The sequence below is a fragment of the Mustelus asterias genome, chromosome 7 (assembly GCF_964213995.1).
Source record: "Mustelus asterias chromosome 7, sMusAst1.hap1.1, whole genome shotgun sequence".
NCBI classification, from domain to species: Eukaryota; Metazoa; Chordata; class Chondrichthyes; order Carcharhiniformes; family Triakidae; genus Mustelus; species Mustelus asterias.
This window is the reverse complement of record NC_135807.1, coordinates 47935007-47957792: the sequence shown is the minus strand read 5'-3', so window position 1 is coordinate 47957792 and position 22786 is coordinate 47935007. Positions and strand designations below refer to the sequence as shown.

Here is a 22786-nt window from a genome sequence, read left to right as displayed (position 1 = left end):
GAGAATGAAGCAGAATAAATTGAACAACACTCCTAAGAAGTGGTTGGGTATAGCATTCATTGACATCAGCATGATAGTGTTTATGAGCTGTAGGCTTTGATATTCAGAAAACAATATTGCCAGGTTCAAATATTTAGGCAAACTCTTTCGTAAACATTTTCAACAATGCTTCCTCTGACTTCTAGAGTGTTCCCTCCCATTGTCTTTATATATGAGTCAAACTTAACCATTTTAATCAGTATCTGCAATACATTCCAGTCACCAGCATGCAAAGTTATAAAGGAATGAAACCTGACTGACCACACAGCATTGTACTAAGCGTTGGAAACAACAACAGCAAACCCAGCCCTGTCGACTGACAAAGGGTCATCCAGACTTGAAATGTTGGCTCTATTCTCTCTTCACAGATGCTGTCAGACCTGCTGAGTTTCTCCAGCATTTTCTGTTTTTGTTTCAGATTCCAGCATCCACAGTATTTTGCCTTTATGATGTGACTTATTGATGTGTCCCCATTCAAATTCATAATGATACCTGCTTTGTTTATTATTATGTACATATAATATGCACAGTAGAGACTTAACACATACATGCAAAGACACACATATGAGCACACACACACATTGGGTGGGAATTTTCGGCCACGCTCATTCCGAAACTGGAAAATCCTGCCTGAGGTCAATGGACCTTGCCATGGTGCACCCCTCGCCCGCTACGATTCCCGTGGCAGGTGGAATGGGAAAATTCGTCCCATTATTTCTCATGTTAAACATCTCCCCACCTTAGTATTTTTTTCACTTTTCTTCTGATATTTGCTTAGTGGCTGAAAATTAGTTTCATATTTAACTAAAACAAACAAGGATTTCAGACTTATAATGAGATTAATGAAGTCAATCAATTGAATGCCATTGCAAATAAAACAATAAGGAAAAACATTGGATTGAAAAAAGCTCAATAATATAACAGCCTAGCTATCCTTCTTTCCTGTAATTACAAACAAAACTCACCAGAGGTCCGATTAATTTTAGGAGCATGCTGAAGATACGATCTAACTGAATGGTGGGACAGGCTTCAAGGGCTACTGCAACTTCTGCTACCATCTTTCGAAATTTAATTTTTGAGGAATGAGAAAACTTATTGGGGAAATTCTTCGCCTTCTCTGATAATTTGGCGCCCATTATACCCTGTTTTCATTCTGTTCATTACAAAGGAATAAAATGAGGGTGAGCCCCATAACATAGGCTTAAATCTTACCCAAAAATGGCAGAGTGTTGTTTCTGGTGAGAAACCAGAGAAACAGGTTGTTTTACACTCCAGATCTTACGACACTGCCAAAAAAAATCAAGGGTGCCTGTTTGACGCCTTCATACAGGGAGGTGGGGCCTGAACATGCCAGCAAAATCTGGTTGCACAGAGATCGGGGTGCCATCTTTAAATGACACCCCAACCATAACCTGTATAAACCACCCCACTACCCCCCCCAGCCCACTATGGAGGTATCAGGGACTACCTCTCCTCCAGATCATCGGTCCCATCCCCACAGTCTCAGCCGGCACCCACATTCCCCCACCCCTGCCCCACAGTGTCAGCCAGCACCCACCTTCACCAAGTTGGCATTGCCAGACTGGCATGGGCATGGTGCCAATCTGGCAGTGCGAACCTGTGCTCAGGGGCAGTGATGATGTGGAGATGCCGGCGTTGGACTGGGGTAAACACAGTAAGAAGTTTAACAACACCAGGTTAAAGTCCAACAGGTTTATTTGGTAGCAAAAGCCACACGTGTGGCTTTTGCTACCAAATAAACCTGTTGGACTTTAACCTGGTGTTGTTAAACTTCTTACTCAGGGACAGTGCCAGGGGGCATTGCCGGGGCACTGCCTGGCCATGTCCCTCTCCTGTGAAGGCTATACTTACTTTTACACCATCAGGGAGATCACCATGGCAGGTTCGTGTCTGTGTGAACCTGTTGTAAACCGTGCTGAGTGAAGTCACATTGGCGCAATGTCAATATACAGCAGGGGGTCAATATCTGGTGAAGGGGCGGGTTAATAACATTTAAATATATTCAAATGAATATAAAGCAGGTTCATGCCCATTATGGAAGTGAACCTGATGATGCCGCCAGCGAGGGGCAGGGAAGATTCGAAATCGCATTCTTGCTGGCAAGAACTACGACTTCTGCCGCCAGCACTCGTAAGAACACCAAATGCAGGCTCAAGATCGCCCCCATCGAAAGTGATTTTGCCAAATTTCTGCCCAAGTGGGGAAGACAGATATTGACCCCGTTATGTTTCTTCTGCTGGTATATTTTGCTCCCCATGTAAAATTATAGAAAAACAATTTTATTAAAGTATCATTAAAATCGTTTTCAAAATTCACAATACATCCAAAGAATATGAAGTTGAATTTGCAAGGTTAGGATAGTGGGGGGCATGGTGGTCTTCCGAACTTCCTGGGAAATGTAATGGGAGAACCTTGGGCACTCACAAACACTTATTCCTTTTTGCCAGAATTCTCACCGATCATGCATCAAAGTTATGGCAGGCAACTGGAAGCTAGTGGAATACGTCTTTAAACTTACACAGTGCAAAACTGTTTTAAGTACATGAATCGCTTTGAAAGTTGCACCTTAAAACATACAATTGTTTCCCGTGGCAGAGAATTCTAGAACCAGGGGACATAGATTCAGGATGAGTGGCAGTAAGTGTAGAGGGGACATGAGGAAGAACTTTTTTATGCAGAGAGTAATGGGTGTCTGGAATTTGCTGCCCGACTTGGTGGTGGAGGCAGAGACCCTAAACACTTTCAAAATGAATATTTTAAAAAGTCCCTGGGTTTGTACCTTAAGTGCTGTAAGCTATAGGGCTATGGGCCTGGTGCAGGAAGGTGGGGTTAGAAAGATGTGGAGATGCCGGCATTGGACTGGGGTAAACACAGTAAGAAGTTTAACAACACCAGGTTAAAGTCCAACAGGTTTATTTGGTAGCAAAAGCCACACAAGCTTTCGGAGCTCCAAGCCCCTTCTTCAGGTGAGTGGGAATTCTGTTCACAAACAGGGCATATAAGGACACAAACTCAATTTACGTGAATAATGGTTGGAATGAATTGTTTGTATCTTAAAGACTTGATTAGTTGTAAGTATTCGCATTCCAACCATTATTCATGTAAATTGAGTTTGTGTCTTTATATGCCCTGTTTGTGAACAGAATTCCCACTCACCTGAAGAAGGGGCTTAAGACTCCGAAAGCTTGTGTGGCATTTGCTACCAAATAAACCTGTTGGACTTTAACCTGGTGTTGTTAAACTTCTTACGGGGTTAGAAAGGGCAGCTGGGTGGCTGGCATGGACAAGGTGGGCCGAATGACCTCCTTCTGTGCTGTAACTTTTCTATGCTTCCAAGGTATGCAAAATGGACAGTTTGTAATACTGCAGTATTTTGCTTTTCAAATAGTTTTGATGTAGTTTGTCAGACCTAACCCTTCATTGTTTGTTTTAAACGAGTCAATACTTTGCACTTTGGGCCTTGGCCCTTCATCACTTTAAAAGCCTGGCTTTTATGTAGCACTCTTCACGACTAATGTTTTACACCAAATAACCTTTATTGAAATGTAGCCACTGTTGTAATATAGGAAAAACAGCAGCTGATTTGTAGTCAGCAAACTCCCACAAATTGCAATCTGATAATGACCTGATAATCTGCTTTTTTGTGATGTTGATTAGGGATAAACATTGGCCAGGACGCTGGGGATTTTGTGAAAGGGAATTCATGTTTGACTAATTTACTGGAATTGTTTGAGGAAGTAACAAGCAATGTGAACAAAGAGAAACCTGTGCATGTGGCGTACTTAGATTTCCAGAAGGCATTTGACCACGTGCCACATCAAAGATTACTTGATAAAATAAGAGCTCATGGTATAGGGAGTAACATATTAGCATGGACAGAGGATTGGTTAACTGACAGGAAACAGAGCAGGCATTAAATGGTTTCTTTTAGGTTGGCAACATACTACAAGTAGAATGCAATCGGGATTAATGTGAGAGCCTTAACTATTTAGAAGCAAAGAATCATAGAATCCCTACAGCACAGAAGAGGCCATTCGACCCATCGAGTCTGTACCAACAACAATCCCACCCAGGCCCTATCCTCACAACTCTACATATTTACCCTGCTAATTCCTCTAACCTACGCATCCCGGAACACTAAGGGGCAATTTAGCATGGCCAATTCACCTAACCCCTACCTCTTTGGACTGTGGGAGGAAACCGGAGCACCCGGAGGAAACCCATTCAGACATGGGGAAAACATGCAAACTCCACAAAGCCAGTCGCCCAAGCCGGGAATCAAACCCAGGTCCCTGGCGCTGTGAGGCAGCAGTGCCACCGTGCTGCCCCAACAATTTACAATCTATATTAATGGCTTAAATGAAAGAACCGAATGCGTGGTAGATAAATTTGCTGATGACACTAAGATAGGTAGGAAAGTAATTTGTGAAGAGAACACATGAGGTGGGATCTTACCGGCTCGCCATACCAATTGATCAGTGTGGCGAGCCAGTAAGATTGGGTGAGAGACGAAAAATCAATATAATGTCAAGGAACCTTTCACATCCACCCGAGCAAGCATATGGAGCTTCAGTTCAATGTTACATCTGAAACGTATCACCTCTGACAATCCTTCAGTACTACATGGAAGTGTCAGCCCTGACTTTTGTGCTCAGGCACTGGTACAGGACTTAAACCCACAACCTTGTGATTGAGGGGTGAATGTGCTACCAACCACTTACTGTAAATTAGAGGAGCCAGTTGCATCTCCCACAGCACTGAAGAATTAGTCTGTCTGCAAACCACCCAGTCCCCCCATAAGTTTTCTATACTGCAAGTCGTTTATTCGGCAAAGTAAATTGTGGAAAATATAGGATTTGGTATACCTTGTATGTAATTATTATGGAAATGTCAGAGTAATGCAGCTTTAATTTACAGTATCCTTTGAAAGGAAACAGCTGTGGCCTCGATTCACTGTTTATTTTAATGTTGTCTCTAAAGAGTCAAAGCAATAATGTCAGTGTCTAATGTATTTATAGTATCAGCTCCTATAATAAACTATCTGTTGATAAAAGCCTCCTGTTACAGCAATTTTTCTCCTGGATCCAGGTAATGTTCATTAGCATCAAGAGGGTTTCAAAGTAAGATGAGAAGAGTCATAATTATTCCATGCATTGTAATAAGTTTTGCATGTACATGGAACTTTCAAACATGCTACAGATTACTTTTGTAAATAAAAGTGCTTACCATCATGATTTGGGTTTCCTAATGTCCATGGCTCATCGGAGTCGAAGTGAGTGTCCCCCCCAATGCCAGGTCCTGGGAAATAAGCATGTGCAAGGAAGCCCCCCTCTCCGTCAAAGGGTGAGCTGTCACCATGGAAACCAGAAGCAAACATAATTGTAATGTCCACGTCCCTCTTCTTGTTTTCTAACTCCACGTACGGTATTTCTTCAAATGTCAGAGGAGTTACATTCTGCCACACATCAAAGGCACGCCGTATCGCTCTGTGTGTTTCTAATTTTCCTACTTTAGGAGTGAAGTTCTTAATGCTGTGGGCAAAATCAGAAAGAAAATGGCAACCTTAGTGAAAGGGTTCAGGCCTGTGGCATTGTTAAATCATAACAGCACTTTTTATTCCTCTCAGCTAGTCGATAGTTGGCCTGGATTACTGAAAATCATGAATGGATATATGTAACCTCGTAAATACGTTTATTTTACATTTGGAGATTTTTTCCCCCAGGAAAAGTTGTGTCTAGCTCTGCAGAAGATTAGGAAATGCCATAATTATTGTGGAGACTTTTGAGTTTTCCAGCAAGATTGAGGTGCCTTAACTTTCTTAAATTTTAAAGTTTATTTATTAGTGTCACAAGTAGGCTTACATTAACACTGCAATAAAGTTACCGTGAAAAATCCTCTAGTTGCCACATTCTGGCACCAGTTCGGGTACACTGAGGGAGAATTTAGCATGGCCAACGCACCTAACCAGCCCGTCTTTTGGGGAGAACGTGCAGACTCTGCACAGTCAGTGACCTAAGGCAGGAATCGAACCCGGGTCCCTGGCACTGTGAGGCAGCAGTGCTAACCACTGTGCCACCATGCTGCCACTTATAGTTTCTTTGTTTTCAAATAAAAGAAACTATGAAAATTCAGACAGAGATTTGATGAAAATATTTGAATGTTCTTTTTAAATATAATAACTTGTTCTATTGGATACCATAAAATTAAAACATATATTTATGACATCAAGGCACCTCAAGTCATTTCATTCTATAAACTGCAGTACCCATTCTTTAGGTAGCAAATACAATACATAGCGCACACCAGCTTTGTCCCACAAATACCAATGAGAAAATATGCAGTTAAAATACTTTTTTCCCTTTAGCTAACAGAAAAGCACTGCCAGAAGATCTAAGAACTCTTCACTCTTCAAATATTGACAAGGAATCTTTAAATTCAATTGCAAAGTATGTTTGCTTAGTTTTTGTTCAACCTTTCATTGAAAGGTCATTGACTTGAAACGTTGAGCTTAGTTTTCCCGAGGGTATCAGGGTTCTGGTGTCAGGACAGGACTGAGCTTGCACATGGCCTCAATGCTCACGCTGGAGCAACATTACATGAGGCAGCCTCCAAATTGGCCACCTCCACATTTGCCACCCAATAAAGGATGGTGGCCAGAATCACAATGTTTGAGGCCCAATGAGTAGGCCCGCAGCCACGGGGAGAGGTAGACATTGCAGAGGGAGGTAGGAGAGCAGGCAAGCCCCTCAAGATGAAGACACTCTCAGATGTTTGCAGAACATGTTTAAAAGAGGCAGCTTCAGAGGTGTTAGACTCAATCAGTGCACAGCAGGAATGTTCATGGCCACGACAGTTGGCACAATGGCATGACAGCTGTGACTCTTTCAGCCTTGTGGCTCCGCCATGGGGCATTGAAGACAAGGCCCAGGAGGTCCTCTGATCTGCCACCCAGAGGTCACTTCTATGCAGTTTCTGGTTTCCAGACTCCATGGGGAGTCCATTCAAAGCCAGGAACATTGAGTCATTGTGGGATAATGGCCATTGAGCACGGCCTTTACTGGCTACCTCGTTGGAGTGGACTGTCAACTCCCCTCACCATCCATCCCTGGGAAAGCGGCTGGAAGGTGCATCAGCATTGTGGAGCTGTCCCGAGGAGTTTTCCCACTACTTTCCTGATTTGCCCCCTCACTCTGCCCCCAATTCCAAATCCATGTCCAAGGTGTCCGGAAAATTCAGTCTGTTAACTGTTTCTCTCAGATGCTGCCTGACCTGCACCATTCACCATTCTTGTTTGTTTTTAATCTTTGCTCAACTTCTTCCTGGACATCCACACCTTTATAAAAGTCGCACTTCTCAGCACCACATTGACAGGGCAGCCTAGATTTAAAGCACAAACACTGGTGTTGCTCTTGAATCTACAATTTGCAGAATTAGGGTTGAGATTACTAACAACGTAGCCAAACTTAGCGAATCCTTCTGTGCCAGACTGTCTGACGTGAAGCTCACTGATAGCACAGCTTGTCAATCCTTCTTATCCTCTATCAGGGAGGTCTTAAAATGACAGCACAGAGGAGTCTGGACAAATCACTGACCGCTCCGATTTGGTGTCCCATTTAACTGCTTAATGTGACCTACAATATTCTGTCTGAGGTCATTGCCAATCAGGTCAATGCTGCTTGGGAGTTGGTGATCCACTTTGATCAGCGCTGCATTGTATGCAGCAGGAAGATTTTTGTTAGCCTTGTACAATCCGCGATACAATCACCTATGTGCAGGACAATGGAATGAAGTCAGTTTGAGGATACTGAGGTGAGGAGAAATTTAATCACCCAGAGAGTGGTGAATGTGTGGAATTCACTACCGCAGAAAATAGTTGAGGCGAAAACATTATGTGATTTCAAGAAGGAATTAGGCATAGCTCTTGGGGTTAAAGGGATGATGGGATGTGGGGGGAATCAGGGTATTGAATTCAATGATCAGCCATGATCATAATGAATGGTGATGCAGGCTTGAGAGGCCGAATGGCCTACTCCTGCGTCTAGTTTCTTTGTAGCTGTTTGGACCAGGGGAAGACCTTTGACAGAATACCACAAACACCAACATGATGGCTGTGCTCTCCAAAGTGGGGTTTGGGGACAGAATCAGCAATTGGATGCAACTGTTATGGACAAACATCAAACAGTTTCAATCAAACCTGGAGGCAAACAGGCAGGGCTGCCCCTTCGCCTTGCCTTGTTCGTTTGCGATGTTGAACCTTGTGCTGAGTTCATCAGGAAGGATTGAGGCAGAGGACGGGGTGAGAATCCCAGGCAGCAGAGGTACTCAAGACAGAACCTTCCTGTACATGAATAACATCACAAATACCACTCAGACCCATTGTTAGCTTGCCAAAGTGATGCTTCCTCAGCATTGCAGGTAAGAACCTAATTATTAGGTGGAAGACACTATCGGTGTTACTAAACATGGCACGGGTTTGAACTGGCCTTGGGAGATCAAGTGAATTGCAGAAAGACTGTGGGCATGTTCTTTTGGAACTGGGCTGAGCAACTCTTTGTCTCCTCCACCATCGGGTCAAAGTACCTGTAGGTGCTGAGGATGTGGTCTGCAGGGGCTGGTGTGTGCACCAAGGACTGGACAGAGTGTAAACTCATGGGTGAAATAGAAACTGAACATGCCAAAGTGATGCTTCCTTGCCATTGCAGATAAGAACCTAATTAGAGTCATAGAGTCATAGAGGTTTACAGCATGGAAACAGGCCATTCGGCCCAACTTGTCCATGCCGCCCTTTTTTTTTAAACCCCTAAGCTAATCCCAATTGCTCGCATTTGGCCCATATCCCTCTATACCCATTGTACCCATGTAACTATCTAAATGCTTTTTAAAAGACAAAATTGTACCCGCCTCTACTACTACCTCTGGCAGCTTGTTCCAGACACTCACCATCATCTGTGTGAAAAAATTGCCCCTCTGGACACTTCTGTATCTCTCCCCTCTCACCTTAAACCTATGCCTCCTAGTTTTAAACTCCCCTATCTTTGGGAAAAGATATTGACTATCTAGCTGATCTGTGCCCCTCATTATTTTATAGACCTCTATAAGATCACCCCTCAGCTCCTACGCTCCAGAGAAAAAAGTCCCAGTCTATCCAGCCTCTCCTTATAACTCAATCCATCAAGTCCCGGTAGCATCCTAGTAAATCTTTTCTGCACTCTTTCTAGTTTAATAATATCCTTTCTATAATAGGGTGACCAGAATTGCACACAGTATTCCAAGTGTGGCCATACTAATGTCTTGTATAACTTCAACGAGACATTCCAACTCCTGTATTCAATGTCCTGACTGATGAAACCAAGCATGCCGAATGCCTTCTTCACCACTCTGTCCACCTGTGACTCACTTTCAAGGAGCTATGAACATGTACCCCTAGATCTCTTTGTTCTGTAACTCTCCCCAATGCCCTGCCATTAACTGAGTAAGTCCTGTCCTGGTTCAATCTACCAAAATGCATCACCTCGTATTTGTCTAAATTAAACTCCATCTGTCATTCGTCAGCCCACTGGCCCAATTGATCAAGGTCCCATTGCAGTTGGAGATAACTTTCTTCACTGTCCACTATGCCACCAATTTTAGTGTCATCTGCAAACTTACTAACCATGCCTCCTATATTCTCATCCAAATCATTAATATAAATGACAAATAACAGTGGACCTAGCACTGATCCCTGAGGCACACCGCTGGTCACAGGCCTCCAGTTTGAAAAACAATTCTCTACAACCACCCTCTGGCTTTTATCAAGAAGCCAATTTTGTATCCATTTAGATACCTCACCCTGGATCCCGTGAGATTTAACCTTATGCAACAACCTACCATGCGGTACCTTGTCAAAGGTACCTTGTCATTATTAGGTGGAAGACACTATTGGTCTTACTAAACATGGCACAGGTCTGGCCCATACCATAATCCTGCAATGTGGTAGTCACCTGAACCATTTCCATTTTATTTGGTGATCAGAAATAGATTGTGTCCACAGGGGAGAAAACGTACCCAATATTGACTCCATTGCCTCGGGAAAGCAATCAGCATAATCAAGGGCCCCATGCACCCCGGGGATACTCTTTTCTACCTTCTTCGGTCAGGAAAAAAAATACAAAAGTCTGAGATCACGCACCAATCGACTCAAGAACAGCTTCTTCCCTGCTGCCATCAGACTTGAATGGGCAGGGCCGGCTCAAAAGTCTGATAGGCCTTGTTCTGCTCCAATTTCTTATAATATTCTGAGCACTTTGTAAGTCCATTTCTTTCATCAGGAATCCTCCATCCACTCAGTGGACTCTTTTACCCATCTCCCTCCACCCGGAACTCTCCCTCTAGCCCCTTCATTTTTCATTAAGGATTACCAGCATGACATCTTCCATCCCAATTTCTTTGTTCACCTCACTCACTCAAACCTGTCTCCCTCTGAACTTGCAGCACTCCGTTCTCTCGGGTCCAACCCTAACATCATCATCAAACCTGCTGACAAGAGTGGTGCTGTTACCTAGCAGAGGATGAACGGCATATCTCGGACACTTACTCCTGTAACTCCCCTGGACCATGACTCCACTATCTAACCTCAAACACTTCCCTTCCCTTCCCGACTTCTCTGTCTCTATTTCTGGGGATACACTATTAACAAATTTTTACTATAGCCCACTGGCTCCCACAAGTACGTTGACCACAGTTCCTCATACCATGTGAATTGTATGTACTCAATTCCATATTCCCACAAATACACTGACTACAGTTCCTCACACCCTGTACACTATATGCACTCAATTCCATATTCCTACAAATACATTGACTACAGTTTCTCAAACCCTGTATACTGTAAGCACTCAATTCCATGCTCCGAGTTTCCCTGTTGCTATCACACCTGTTCTGATGATGAAACCTTTCATACAAGCGCTTCTGCTGTCCTCTATTTTTCTGAAATGAGGATTCTCCCCCACTATGGTTGACAGGGCCCTTGAACATTCCATTTCCCACACTCTTTTCCCTCCCTCCCTCCAATAACTACAATAGGGTTCCCCACGTCCTCACCTTCCACCCACTAGGTTCTGCATGCAATGGATCATTCTCTGCCTTTCTACCCCCTCCAACATGATGCCACCACCAAGCACATCTTCCCCTGCCCTCCTTCCTCAGCATTCTAAAGGGACCATCCTTCCCCATGACCCTGAGCTTCAGGTTGCCTGTCATTTTAAATGTCCACCTTGCTGACCTTCCCGACCTTGGCCTATTGCAGTGTGGCCATGAAGCGTAACATGAGCTTGAGGAGCAGCACCTTAACTTTCGATTAGGCCCTTACCTCACAGCCTTCTGTACTCAACACTGGGTTTAACTATCTCAGAACATAGAGCGGGATTTTCAGGTCACGTCCGCCCCAAAACCAGAAAATCTCGCCCGAGGTCAACAGACCTTTGCATGATCCGCCCGCGCCCACTACAATTCCCATGACAGGTGGGATGGGAAAATTCCCCCCATAATCTCTAACCCCATATTGCATTTCATTTTTTTGCACATTTCGATCTTATCCTTATTTTTGTCTTATTTCTGCTTTTGGGTGGCATTCATTATTCTGCCACCCACAAGTGCCCTGGACACACTGTTTGTTTCTTTCTTGGCTCATCATCATATCCTTTAGTCAGGCTCTTTTTCAATTAATCTCTCCTGTCTTCCATCATTTCGCAGATCTTCCCTTCTCTTCTTTTTCTCACCCATCCCCATTTCATCTATTAAAACCTATTCCATTTCTGACTTCTTCCCAGTAAAAAGTAAAAATATTACAGATGCGTCAAATCTGAAATGAAAACAGAAAGTGCTGGAAATGCTCAGCAGGTCAGGCAGTGTCTGCGGAGAGAAACTGGGTAAATGTTTTGTGTCGATAGTGACCCTTCATCACCAATCAGAAATGTGAAATCTGTTTCTCTTTACAGACACTGCCTGGCCTTGCTGAGTGTTTCCAGCATTTTCTGATTTTATTTCCAACTTTTCCCACTTCTGATAAAAAGTCAAATGCTCACTCTGTTTCTCTCTCTCTGGCTGTAGCCTGTGCGTTTCCAGGATTTCCTGGTTTTATTACTTCAGCTAAACATAACTGTAAAAAAATCCTCGTTGTTTGAAGTGGTTTTTGCAAAATTAAACAAAAAGATATCCTTTGTATCATGTGGACTGAGTATGTGAGGTCAATGCAGTGTGCTTCCCTGGATCGCTCTGATCCTCTGGTGAGAAACTGGTGAGTAACTCTTAAGTTGCAGCAGAAGAGTTTCCACATGTCTCATATTTTTATACTTTTGCCAATTAAATGAATTGTCATTTGACGGATGATTAAAACAGCAGAAGTGATGCACCATGTTACGCTGAGAAATTGTGTTGTAAAGGTGCTAGCAAATGAAGTCTGGTGGAAGAGCACGCACACAGGGCCAAATTTTCACTAATGAGGCAGAAAGCTCAAGTTGGCAGACCTTCTCCATGTAAATGGCACCCACACACATTCTTTTCACTCTGGAGAGGTAGGGTAGGATCAAGTCAAGCCCGTCATCCCCAGAAGTAGTTTGAATGTGGCCACTGAGTCGGGCAAGTGCTGAAGCAGGCTAGTTAGAAGGCAGCCTCCATTCTCTGTAACTTCATTCTAGTTGTATTAGAGTGTTAGGCCCTCTAGAGCTCAACCCTCACATCCCCTCAGCACCCTCTTTCCATGCCCTCCATGCTCCCATGCCACCTCATATGCTTATGCCAACTCCATGACCCCATGGCTCCCTGCATCCTCCATGCCCACTCACCCAATATGCCTCATACAACTAGTCATATAATAAGCCTTGAAATGCATTTTAAATCTGTTTTGAAAGAACTTCTGCTATTATAACTCTATAAAGGTGTCAATCAGACAGAGCCATTATGGTATCAATAATGGAAGCTTTACCTTACTTCACACTTTTAATCTTGTCCAAATAAACATATAGTCATTGAAAGAAACATTTCAAAGAAAGAATAACTTATTATAACCTCACAATGTTCTCAATTAATCAAAGCAAATACTTCACTTCAGTCCGTGAAAACAGAAACTCTTGCTGAGCTATTACATTAGTGAGTTTTGGAGTTCAGCCAAACATTAATAATATGCCCATCTGGGGACACAGATGCCTTGCCATCTGTTTTTGTTGATATAGTTCACAGATAGCCTCATTATGAATGCTTGGCATGGAGGGCATTAGAACAGACATGGGTAAGACTTTTTAAACATACCGTTGAAAAGATTCTTGAATCCAGATCATGGTTCAGGACTCTTCTGAGAAGTTGTGAACCACACCCTCAAGAAGCTGACCCCACTCCATGAAAGCTATGAGTAATATGAGATGCCTACATCCACAATGGAACTGGCTAGGTCATGAGTGCATTGTGTGGGCTTGCTGCCTACACCCTTATCCCATCCCAGCAAAAACACTGCTGCTGTAAATGGGCATGGGGATCTCAGAATCAGATCCTGCCCAACTCTGTGAAACGGCAGTATGATGTGGAGATGCTGGTGTTGGACTGGGGTAAACACAGTAAGAGTTTTAACAACACCAGGTTAAAGTCCAATAAACCTGTTGGACTTTAACCTGGTGTTGTTAAAACTTAAACTGCAGTATCACAATTGTTCAGGTGGAAAATGCACTATTTACTGTGGACTGAGCCAGATAGACCATTTATGTCCCATCTGGATTAACTGATCTTAACCATGACAAATGGAGGACTGTTGATATTAACCTCAGTGTTCTTGAAGTATGGGTAAAATCAGTACCAGTTCCCAGTTATGATTAGTATACAATGATCCTTCCTAGAGAGGGCACGCTGGTGCATGTTGAGTGTGGCTATTTGTAGATTTGGCTGTGATAGCTCCTGGCATATTCCCTTTCTAGGCTCACACATGAAGTATGAAGCCATGGGTGAGGCACTGCAGGATAGCTGGTGAGTCTGGAACTGTATCTCAGCATGATTTTACACACTGAAGAGAAAAGGGGGAAAATAAACAATATTCACTGAGGAGTCATAGACAGCTTCAATTTCCATATTTAATCCAATTCTGGCAGCATGTATCCCTCATTACCACCAAAAACAGATTAAGCGACTCAATTTCTGATCACGTGCAAACTAACTACCACGTTTGTCCACTTAACAGCAGTAAATTTACTTCAAAAGTAATTATATAGTTGTGAAACAATCAGGGACATTCTAGGGATTAATTTCTCATTATTGGGCAATCTTTGAAATTGAGTTACCTTTAAACTAAACAGCAGCCAACATCAGAAAGTGCAGAATGCATTATCTAACTTTCCCCTCTTAAGTTGCATCAGTTAATAAGATTGGCCATGGTGAATTCATTGGCTTGCAATTCCATTGTGATATTAGTAGCAAATTTATTGAAGTCGTCTATTAGATGTTGCTTTTCTCTTCTATTTTAATTCATTTCCAGATGAATATCTTTGTTAAAATAGAAGATAGAGAAATTTCATGAGAACATTCAATCATGTTTGTTGCCATTATTGTACAGCACAATCTTTATCCACAAGCGATTTCTCACTAATCTGCTTTTGTGTCTGAAGTTACTGAACTGGAGGATCTCAAATGCTTGAGAGCTTTCATCATCCCCTGATACTGGAAATATCTTGAGCTAGGTGAGTTAAAAAGATATGCCTGGCATGTCTATAGTTTGTACATAATCCATAAAAAAATGAATCTGATGCTTTATAAACTATTATGTTCCTTTTTGTAATAAGTTACTGAACCAGGCAGACTGTTTTTACTCTACATCCGAGGGATGCAAGTGGATTGTATCCCACCTGTCAAGAAATTTGGCTCTTTCCTAGCCAGGTTGGTGATGCATAACATTATGCGATTGTTAAGCATCTCTATACATTCAGTATCGCTTCCCTTTCAAACTAAATTATGCAAAGCCATCCATCCAAATTTCAGATATGCACCAACAACAGGTTAGGCTTCCTCCCAGGAATACAAAGTGAGAAAATTACTCTACGAGTGAAAATGTTTGCATTTTGCCACAGCTTCCAGTCTTGGGATGTTACTCATCATTATATCTTCTTGTCAAAATTATGTTCAAAGAATTTCAGTCTCAAACAGCTGAATGTAAGTACGGACTGCTAAACCGGGCAGCAATGATGTATATATTTTCACCAAACAATTGATCCTGCTTTTTCACTCCTAAAATAGTAAATATATAATAAAGCTTGCGAGCATAGATTCTGGTTTGCACATAGCCCACAGAAAATCAATTTTTACTGGTCAGTGACAAATAAGTTGCAGCTAGATTTCTAGGGAGTAATACTTCACGGATCACTGAAATTATAAAAGAAAGATTCGGGGTTGGGGGGGTGGGGTCAATGCCTAAAAATGAAAAAAAGGAGGATGATCTTTGTCTGAGATCTTTCTCTTTCCTTTGCGAACAAGTTGCACATTTCCAGAATTTTCTGCCTACATTTCAGCTCCACAGTACTCAAACTTTTTTTTTCTTCTCCATCTTTATAGTACAAATCCTGATGAATATTACAAGAAACTGCTTATTCGGTGATGTGTGAGTATAGGTACCTGTAGGTGATATGTTTATGATGCCACTTCTGCCCAGTTAACGCATAACGCTTTCTTCTAACACTAAATCTAACGTTGCTGCCAAACTGGTCAGGCACACCACAACGGGGCTTCTTCATCCAGCTGTGAAAGAAAAAAGAATAACCTTAAACTAGGTGCATTTAACAGTGAACGTTATTGCTTCATTTCTTTTCAATGCAATGTGTGCTTTGAAAATAAAAATCTCCACTCTAGAGCCCAAGGTGTAATTCCTTGTGGCTCCTCAACAGACCGTATGAGGTCGATTTCAACTGTTCTCACGAGCATGAAACTAGCAGTAGTGGGCTGACTGCATGGTTTAAACATCAACCAATCACCCTTTGAAGTCAACAGATAGCCGGCCTTTACGTTACCCATTTCCCAGCCAGCAGGGACACTTACAATTAACCCCCGCGACTCCCAACACATTGCTAACTGTCATTCCTTTTCAATAAATCTGATTGGATTTTAAGTCCCTTTTTAAATTAGGCTTTAGTTTTTATCTCAGGAAGTCCCCAGAGTCAGATTTAAAATGAAAATGACACAGGTGTAATGGCCCTGAAAGTAATTCAATTGTATTTATCAATGGATTATATTTGGCCATTTAATCAGTAGATTAGAACTTCATGATCCATTCACTACTCATAAATTCATTCTCCAGTCTCCATCAGTTGATGACTGTCTGTTTAATGCTGTGGTTGATGGCGACAGTTTTAGTGCTTTGTTTCATTTCACTAAATTAAACCCAATAATCAAAGACCTTTTTCTTTTAATGCTGTGATGTCCATGCCACATTCTTTTGGTGTAATCGGTAAGCCGCAGGTGGATATACTTAATAGGTTAATGAATGAAACGTAGAACAGAATAAGTCAAAAGTTCCATTTTCAATTGTCAGCTTTTGAATAATAATTTGGCAGGGACAATCCTCAATGTAATGTAGAATGTTTTCAGTTAACAGCATGATCAATTAAGGATAAATCCTTGCTGATCTTAGACGGAGTGCATTAACCACTTACTGATGTATAGTTTTTGATTCACAACTGCTGTTTGGTACGCTTAACTGTTTTATGAAAAAAAGATCACAAATTCTGGCATGCTGTCTTAATCTAGCACTCTCACCATCATCCCATGACATATTTGTTTGATTTTGCAGCATTAAACAGTTCTGAAATATGCTTATTAATTACATAATTTTCAAAATACACAACAATATCTGGAGGGCCACATTTATCGTGCTAAAGACAGTCATTACAATTTAAAGTAATTAATTTCACACCACTGCAAAACTGAAACACATTTGATAATGAGGAGATACTTAAACAAGACAAGCAAAACAGATTCTCACCTCAAGGTGATATCACTATATCACATGAAGCACAGAACAAAAAAGAATGAAGCTATTAAGGTGTCATTATCCACATAATAAAGCAAATTATAGCAAACTCTACATGCACCAAAATTACATCAAACCAATACCTGATATTTAGGCACCTTGTGCTACATCTGCCTTTGTTTGGCAAATTATCCTGTCCATTTTGATAAGGGGACAGCTTAAAAATTTGACTTGATTAATCCAATTTTAAGGGCACATATTTATTTTCAGATAAATGGACAAAGCAACCATTTTTTCACCAGTAGATCAAAAATTCCAACCCATTCATTTCCTTAGTGTTGGAGGAGGTGTCGACATATTATTCTGATCTGCATTTGGAAAACTGCAAACTTTCTCGTTCACTTCATGTTTCTCTTCACTGCAACACGTACAGTGTCAAAGTGATGCACTCGTTCCATCATTATGTCAAATCCAATATCAGAATGTAATATGACATTAGATTGGTTGGAGTTAAGTCGGATTGCACGTAAGTATAATAATTCACTAATAATTATGCAAATGCAGTTCAATCTAAATTATGAGAAGCTCTCAGACAATTTAACACTTGTATTAAGCACTCAAAGTTCTGTCAAATGGCAAATTGTCAGCAGAGTGAGTAAATTGTGCAATGCTAATCAGATTCAAATTAGCAAATTTGCTCAATTCCACTGGAGGAGCAGTGAGTGGAGAAGGGGCCCCAGTTGGTCTCTGCCACCCTCAACATGGAAAGTGACATCTGATTGTCAGCTAATGGTTTCTGCCAGGTTAAACTCAGTTGTAACACACTGCAGTCAGGTAGCCTGCCAACAATCAGCCTAGACTCTCACATGAAAAATGGCCACTTTGGTCAGGCATTAGGTCACAGAACTGGGCCTCAGCTAAGTTTCCGCTTCCAGGAAAGGAGCGGAGGAAATGAGAAACTTTCTTGATCAGCAAGTGTATAAATAGCAGCAGAGTGTGAAGCACTGATCTGACCACGGGTACATTACTTCCAGCAGATTTAAACAAGTAAGCTCAATCACAGATCATTCTTCTGCACATTGACATAAAGCTTTCTGGAACAGTAACTTACATGTCTAACAAAGAAAGCTGAAAGAGCCTCTGCTGTGATCAGTTTAACATTAACATTAATTTTGATTTCATTCAGATAGGCCACATTAAGATGAATCTTCCTGTTATTGCACATGGGTACAAACAACTAAGTATGCAGAGGAAAACTAAGCAGGAGGGTCACATGGCGATTATGGAGCTTTATTTAGTGACCCCAGCCCATCGCACCCCCACCGCACCAAACCAAATTATCTATTGATACCAACGACCAATGTGAATAAAGGCCCCTTGAGTGAGGTACAACAGGCTGAACATCATCCTTTTGATAGTACCATTAAAAATAGAAAGTATGTATTTCATTGCCAGTCTACTGAAATGGACCCAATTCTCAGCCTATTAGAATATTTTCCCTGCATTAGGCCCACCTCTTCCTATAGATTTCATGATGACCTTATGAAGGATAGTACTGCCAAATATTGTGTTCACCTTTCTCAATGTTTTATGAGATGCCCAAAAATTCCTCAATATCTGCTATACTATGAATAAAGAAGAACAAAGAACAGTACATCACAGGAACAGGCCCTTCAGCCCACCAAACCTGTGCTGTCACATGATGTCTTTCTCAACTAAAGATCTTTTGTCTCCACGTGGTCCATGTCCCTCTATTCCCTGCCTATTCATGTATCTGTTAAGATGCCTTTCAACTGTTGCTGTTGGATTTGCTTCTACCACCTCCTCTGGCAGCGTATTCAGAGCACTTACCACCGCTGTGTAAAAAAACGTGTCTCTCACATCTCCTTTAAACTTTCCTCCTTTTACCTTGAACCTATGTCCCTTAGTAATTGACATTTCTACCCTGGGAAAAAAGACTCCTTCTATCCATTCTATCCATGCCTCTCATAATTTTGTAAACTTCTATCAGGACGCTCCTCAGCTTCCAACATTCAAGTGAAAACAAACCAAGTTTGTCCAATCTCTTCTCATAGCTAATCCCTCCAAACCAGGCAACACCTTGGCAAACCTTTTCTATACCCTCTCCAAAGCCTCCATATACTGGTAATGTGGCAACCAGAACTGTACACAATATTCCAAATGTGGCCGAACTAAAGTTCTATACAGCTGCAACATGACTTGCCAATTTTTATACTCTATGCCCCGATCGATGAAGGCAAGCATCCCATATGCCTTCCTGACCGCTTTATCCACTTGTGTTGCCACTTTCAGGGAACAATGGACCTGTATGCCTAGATCCATCTGCATGTTAATGCTCCCAAGGTTTCTACCATCCACTATATACTTTCCTCCAGCATTAGAACTTCCAAAATGCATCACCGCATAGTATCATACAGCGCAGAAGAGGCCCTTCAGCCCATTGAGTCCACACCAACACATTAGAAACACCTTAGTTCATCTGCCAGCACTTGGCTTGAATGTTATGAGGGTATGATGTGCCAAGTGCTCATCCAGGTACTTTTTAAAGGATGTGAGGCAACCTGCCTCTACCACTCTCCCAGGCAGCGCATTCCAGACCATCACCACCCTCTGGGTAAAAATGTTTTTCCTCACATCCCCCTAAACCTCCTGCTCCTCACCTTGAACTTATGTCCCATCATGACTGACCCTTCAATAAAGGGGAGTAACTAGCGAATGATATAACTTTCCACTACAATGATACAGAGAGTGAGGAGGTTTGCCAGAGGATACAGGAGGGTATAGATAGGCTGGAGAGTTGGGTGGAGAAATGGCAGATGAAATTTAATCCTTATTTGCTCCTTATCCACTCTGTCCATGTTTCTCATAATATTTTCATAGAATCATAGAATCCTACAGTGCAGGAGGAGGCCATTTGGCCCATCAAGTCTGCACCGACCACAATCCCACTCAGGCCCTGTCCCCATGCATTTACCCTAGCTAGTCCCCCTGCACTAAAGGGCAATTTAGCATGGCCAATCCACCTAACCCACATATTTTTGGACAGTGGGAGGAAACCGGAGCACCCGGAGGAAACCCAAGCAGACACGGGGAGAACGTGCAAACTCCACACAGACAGTGACCCAAGCTGGGAATTGAACCCGGGTCCCTGGCGTTGTGAGGCAGCAGTGCTAACCACTGTGCCACCGTGCCGCCCTATTTGTCCAGATTAAATTTCATCTGCCATTTTTCCACCCAACTCTCCAGCCTATCTATATCCTCCTGTATCCTCTGGCCATCCTCCTCACTCTCCGTATCATTGCCATCATTGCAGTGGAAAGTTATATAATTCACTAGCAGAGGAAGCTCGATGCAAATTTCAGCTAAATGGACAAAGCAGTTAATTAGTATAAGAACTGTCATTAGCACAGTTCACATGTAAAACAATAGTATGCAGTTGAACTTTTAAAGATCTTCACTAATGGTGTAACTGTTCTAAAACTTGACACAGATAGAGTCTTCATCATAACCCTGGGAAGGTTTTTTCTTTTGGTTCTGGTCAAATATCTCCCGAACTTCAACAAAGTTTTAAAGTTAAAGTTTATTTATTAGTGTCACAAATAGGCTTACATTAACACTGCAGTGAAGTTACTGTGCAAATCCCCTAGTCGTCACACTCCGGCACCTGTTCGGGTATATTGAGGGAGAATTTAGCATGGCCAATGTACTAAACCAGCAGTCTTTCGGACTGTGGGAGGAAACCGGAGTACCCAGAGGAATCCCACATACACGGGGAGAATGTGCAGACTCCGCACAGGCAGTGACCCAAGCCAGAAATCAAACCTGGGGTCCCTGGCACTGTGAGGCAGCAGTATTAACCACTATGCCAACATGCTGCCCCAATAGTCCACATCTTTATTCTAAGCTGGCAGGAAAGTGGCAATGCATATCATTTGTGCCCACCCTGAATAAGTGGACTGAAGCAGTGGGAACACATAGCAATAATCTTCTAAAAGGAGAACACAGATGCTCTTTTAGGCAACATTGAGGAAAATAAGCGATGCTTCTTGGGACAGTAAACTCCCAAGCTTGACAAAGAGTTATTTATGGTACCTGAAATGAGATGGCAATGGCACCGTCTTTTCCAGCACAGCAGAGTAGTGAAGAATAAAAATTAATGATCTCACCACCTCCATCCTTCATGTATAAGGCCATGTCCTTGCCATTGCTGTGGAGGTAGCAGTGATTGGTGTCATTTGCCAGGGCCAGTGGTAACTCAACATGTGTCTACATGCCAGCACTAAATCAGTGGGGCTGCAGATCCAGGGTCCATGACTAGTGGTGCCAGTCCTTGTAACTGAATTTGCCAGTTTTTACATGTCAAGTCTCCAGCAGCCCTTGCCAAAAAATTGTTAGGTGCAAAGGGGAAGCTTAGCATTGAGAAACATCAGCAAGTTGTATAATTTTGATACCAATGAATTATTTTTATGAAAATAAATTTTGTCCATAACATACAGTGCTTATCACAGAATCATAGAACCATTACACCACAGAGGCCATTTGGCCCATCATATCAATGTCGGCTTTCCGCAGGAGTAACTTACCTCGTCCTATACCCTCGTCTTTTCCCTTTAACACTGCATTTTTCTCTTCAGATAATTAACCAATTCTATTTTGAAAGACATGTCTGAATTTGCTTCCATGATACTCACAGTCATTGCATTCCAGATCCTCACCACAGTCTGTGCAAACATTTTTTCCTCTTGCCAACATTGCTTCTTTGGTGTCTTCTGGTGCTTGATCCTTCTGGTGCTGTTACTTTCAGGAAAGGGAGCACTCATATGGTGTATCCTTTCATGAGAAAGTCATGTTAGGACAAAGTGTTGGCTACGGTGCCAGCTGGTAGAGCAGGTAGGAGGAGGTGAAGCTGAGAAGCTGCCAATGCAGATGAGCGGATGATAAAGAAGTTTCTGAATCTCTGCATCTGTTGCCTGAGGGTGATGCCCATTTGAAAGAATTTGGTTGCTGCATAAATTCACACAGAGAGCCTGTGGCAGTTTGGAGGGAAGTGGTGGCAAAAAGTCAAGGGCTCTTGTCACTTTTATGTACCAGAAGTGTCAAAAAACATCCCAGGTGAAGCCATCAGATGCACATTTCAAAGACGAGATCCTTGTTGGACCAATACAGCCGATATACGTCGTGAGGATTGCATGTAGTGGGCTTCTGTTCTCTGGTGTGCTGTTTGATTCTCCTGGCCTTGACATATGTTGCTGGCTGCAAATCTCCTCCTCCATTCCAACAACATGGAATGACTGTCCCAGCCATCCGTTGTCTGATGTTAATTTGCATGTGGTTTGGGGTTGGGGGTGCCAACAGCTTTTCGGGAAAAGAGTAATGCAGTACATGCACTAATGCATGTGTCAGTGATTAAAGGTTTGCAGGGGGGTTAAAGAAAATGTTCTTCAAAACCTGACTAACTGATCAAGAAGGTCCACTGGTTAATTTTCAGATCATCTATATTTATCAAACTGTTTTACTCTGTAAGAACAATGTTATCCACAGATATTAACATGTCCAATGTGGTAGTTTGGATGTTTGGTTCCCTGGAAAATGAAAATCACAAATAGGCATTTGCAAAGTTGCGCAGAGTTGCACTCCATGACATACCCATCTTCCTGTGTGAAGGTAATCAAATAAACATGATGGTCCACTTCAATCATTTTCACTGAAATTAATCAGATGGTTTTGTGC

General features: G+C 42.2%; 1 protein-coding gene across 1 annotated transcript in view; it reads right to left on the bottom strand.

Annotated features, from left to right (window-relative positions):
- The window catches only part of mmp16a (matrix metallopeptidase 16a (membrane-inserted)), a 241736-nt gene that overhangs the window by 127269 nt on the left and 91681 nt on the right, over positions 1-22786 (bottom strand). Inside the window, exons 3-4 of the mRNA XM_078217046.1 lie at positions 15685-15807; positions 5287-5591 (exon numbers count right to left, since the gene is read on the bottom strand). Coding sequence (XP_078073172.1) covers positions 5287-5591; positions 15685-15807 — 428 coding nt within the window. The remainder of the gene's footprint in view (positions 1-5286; positions 5592-15684; positions 15808-22786) is intronic.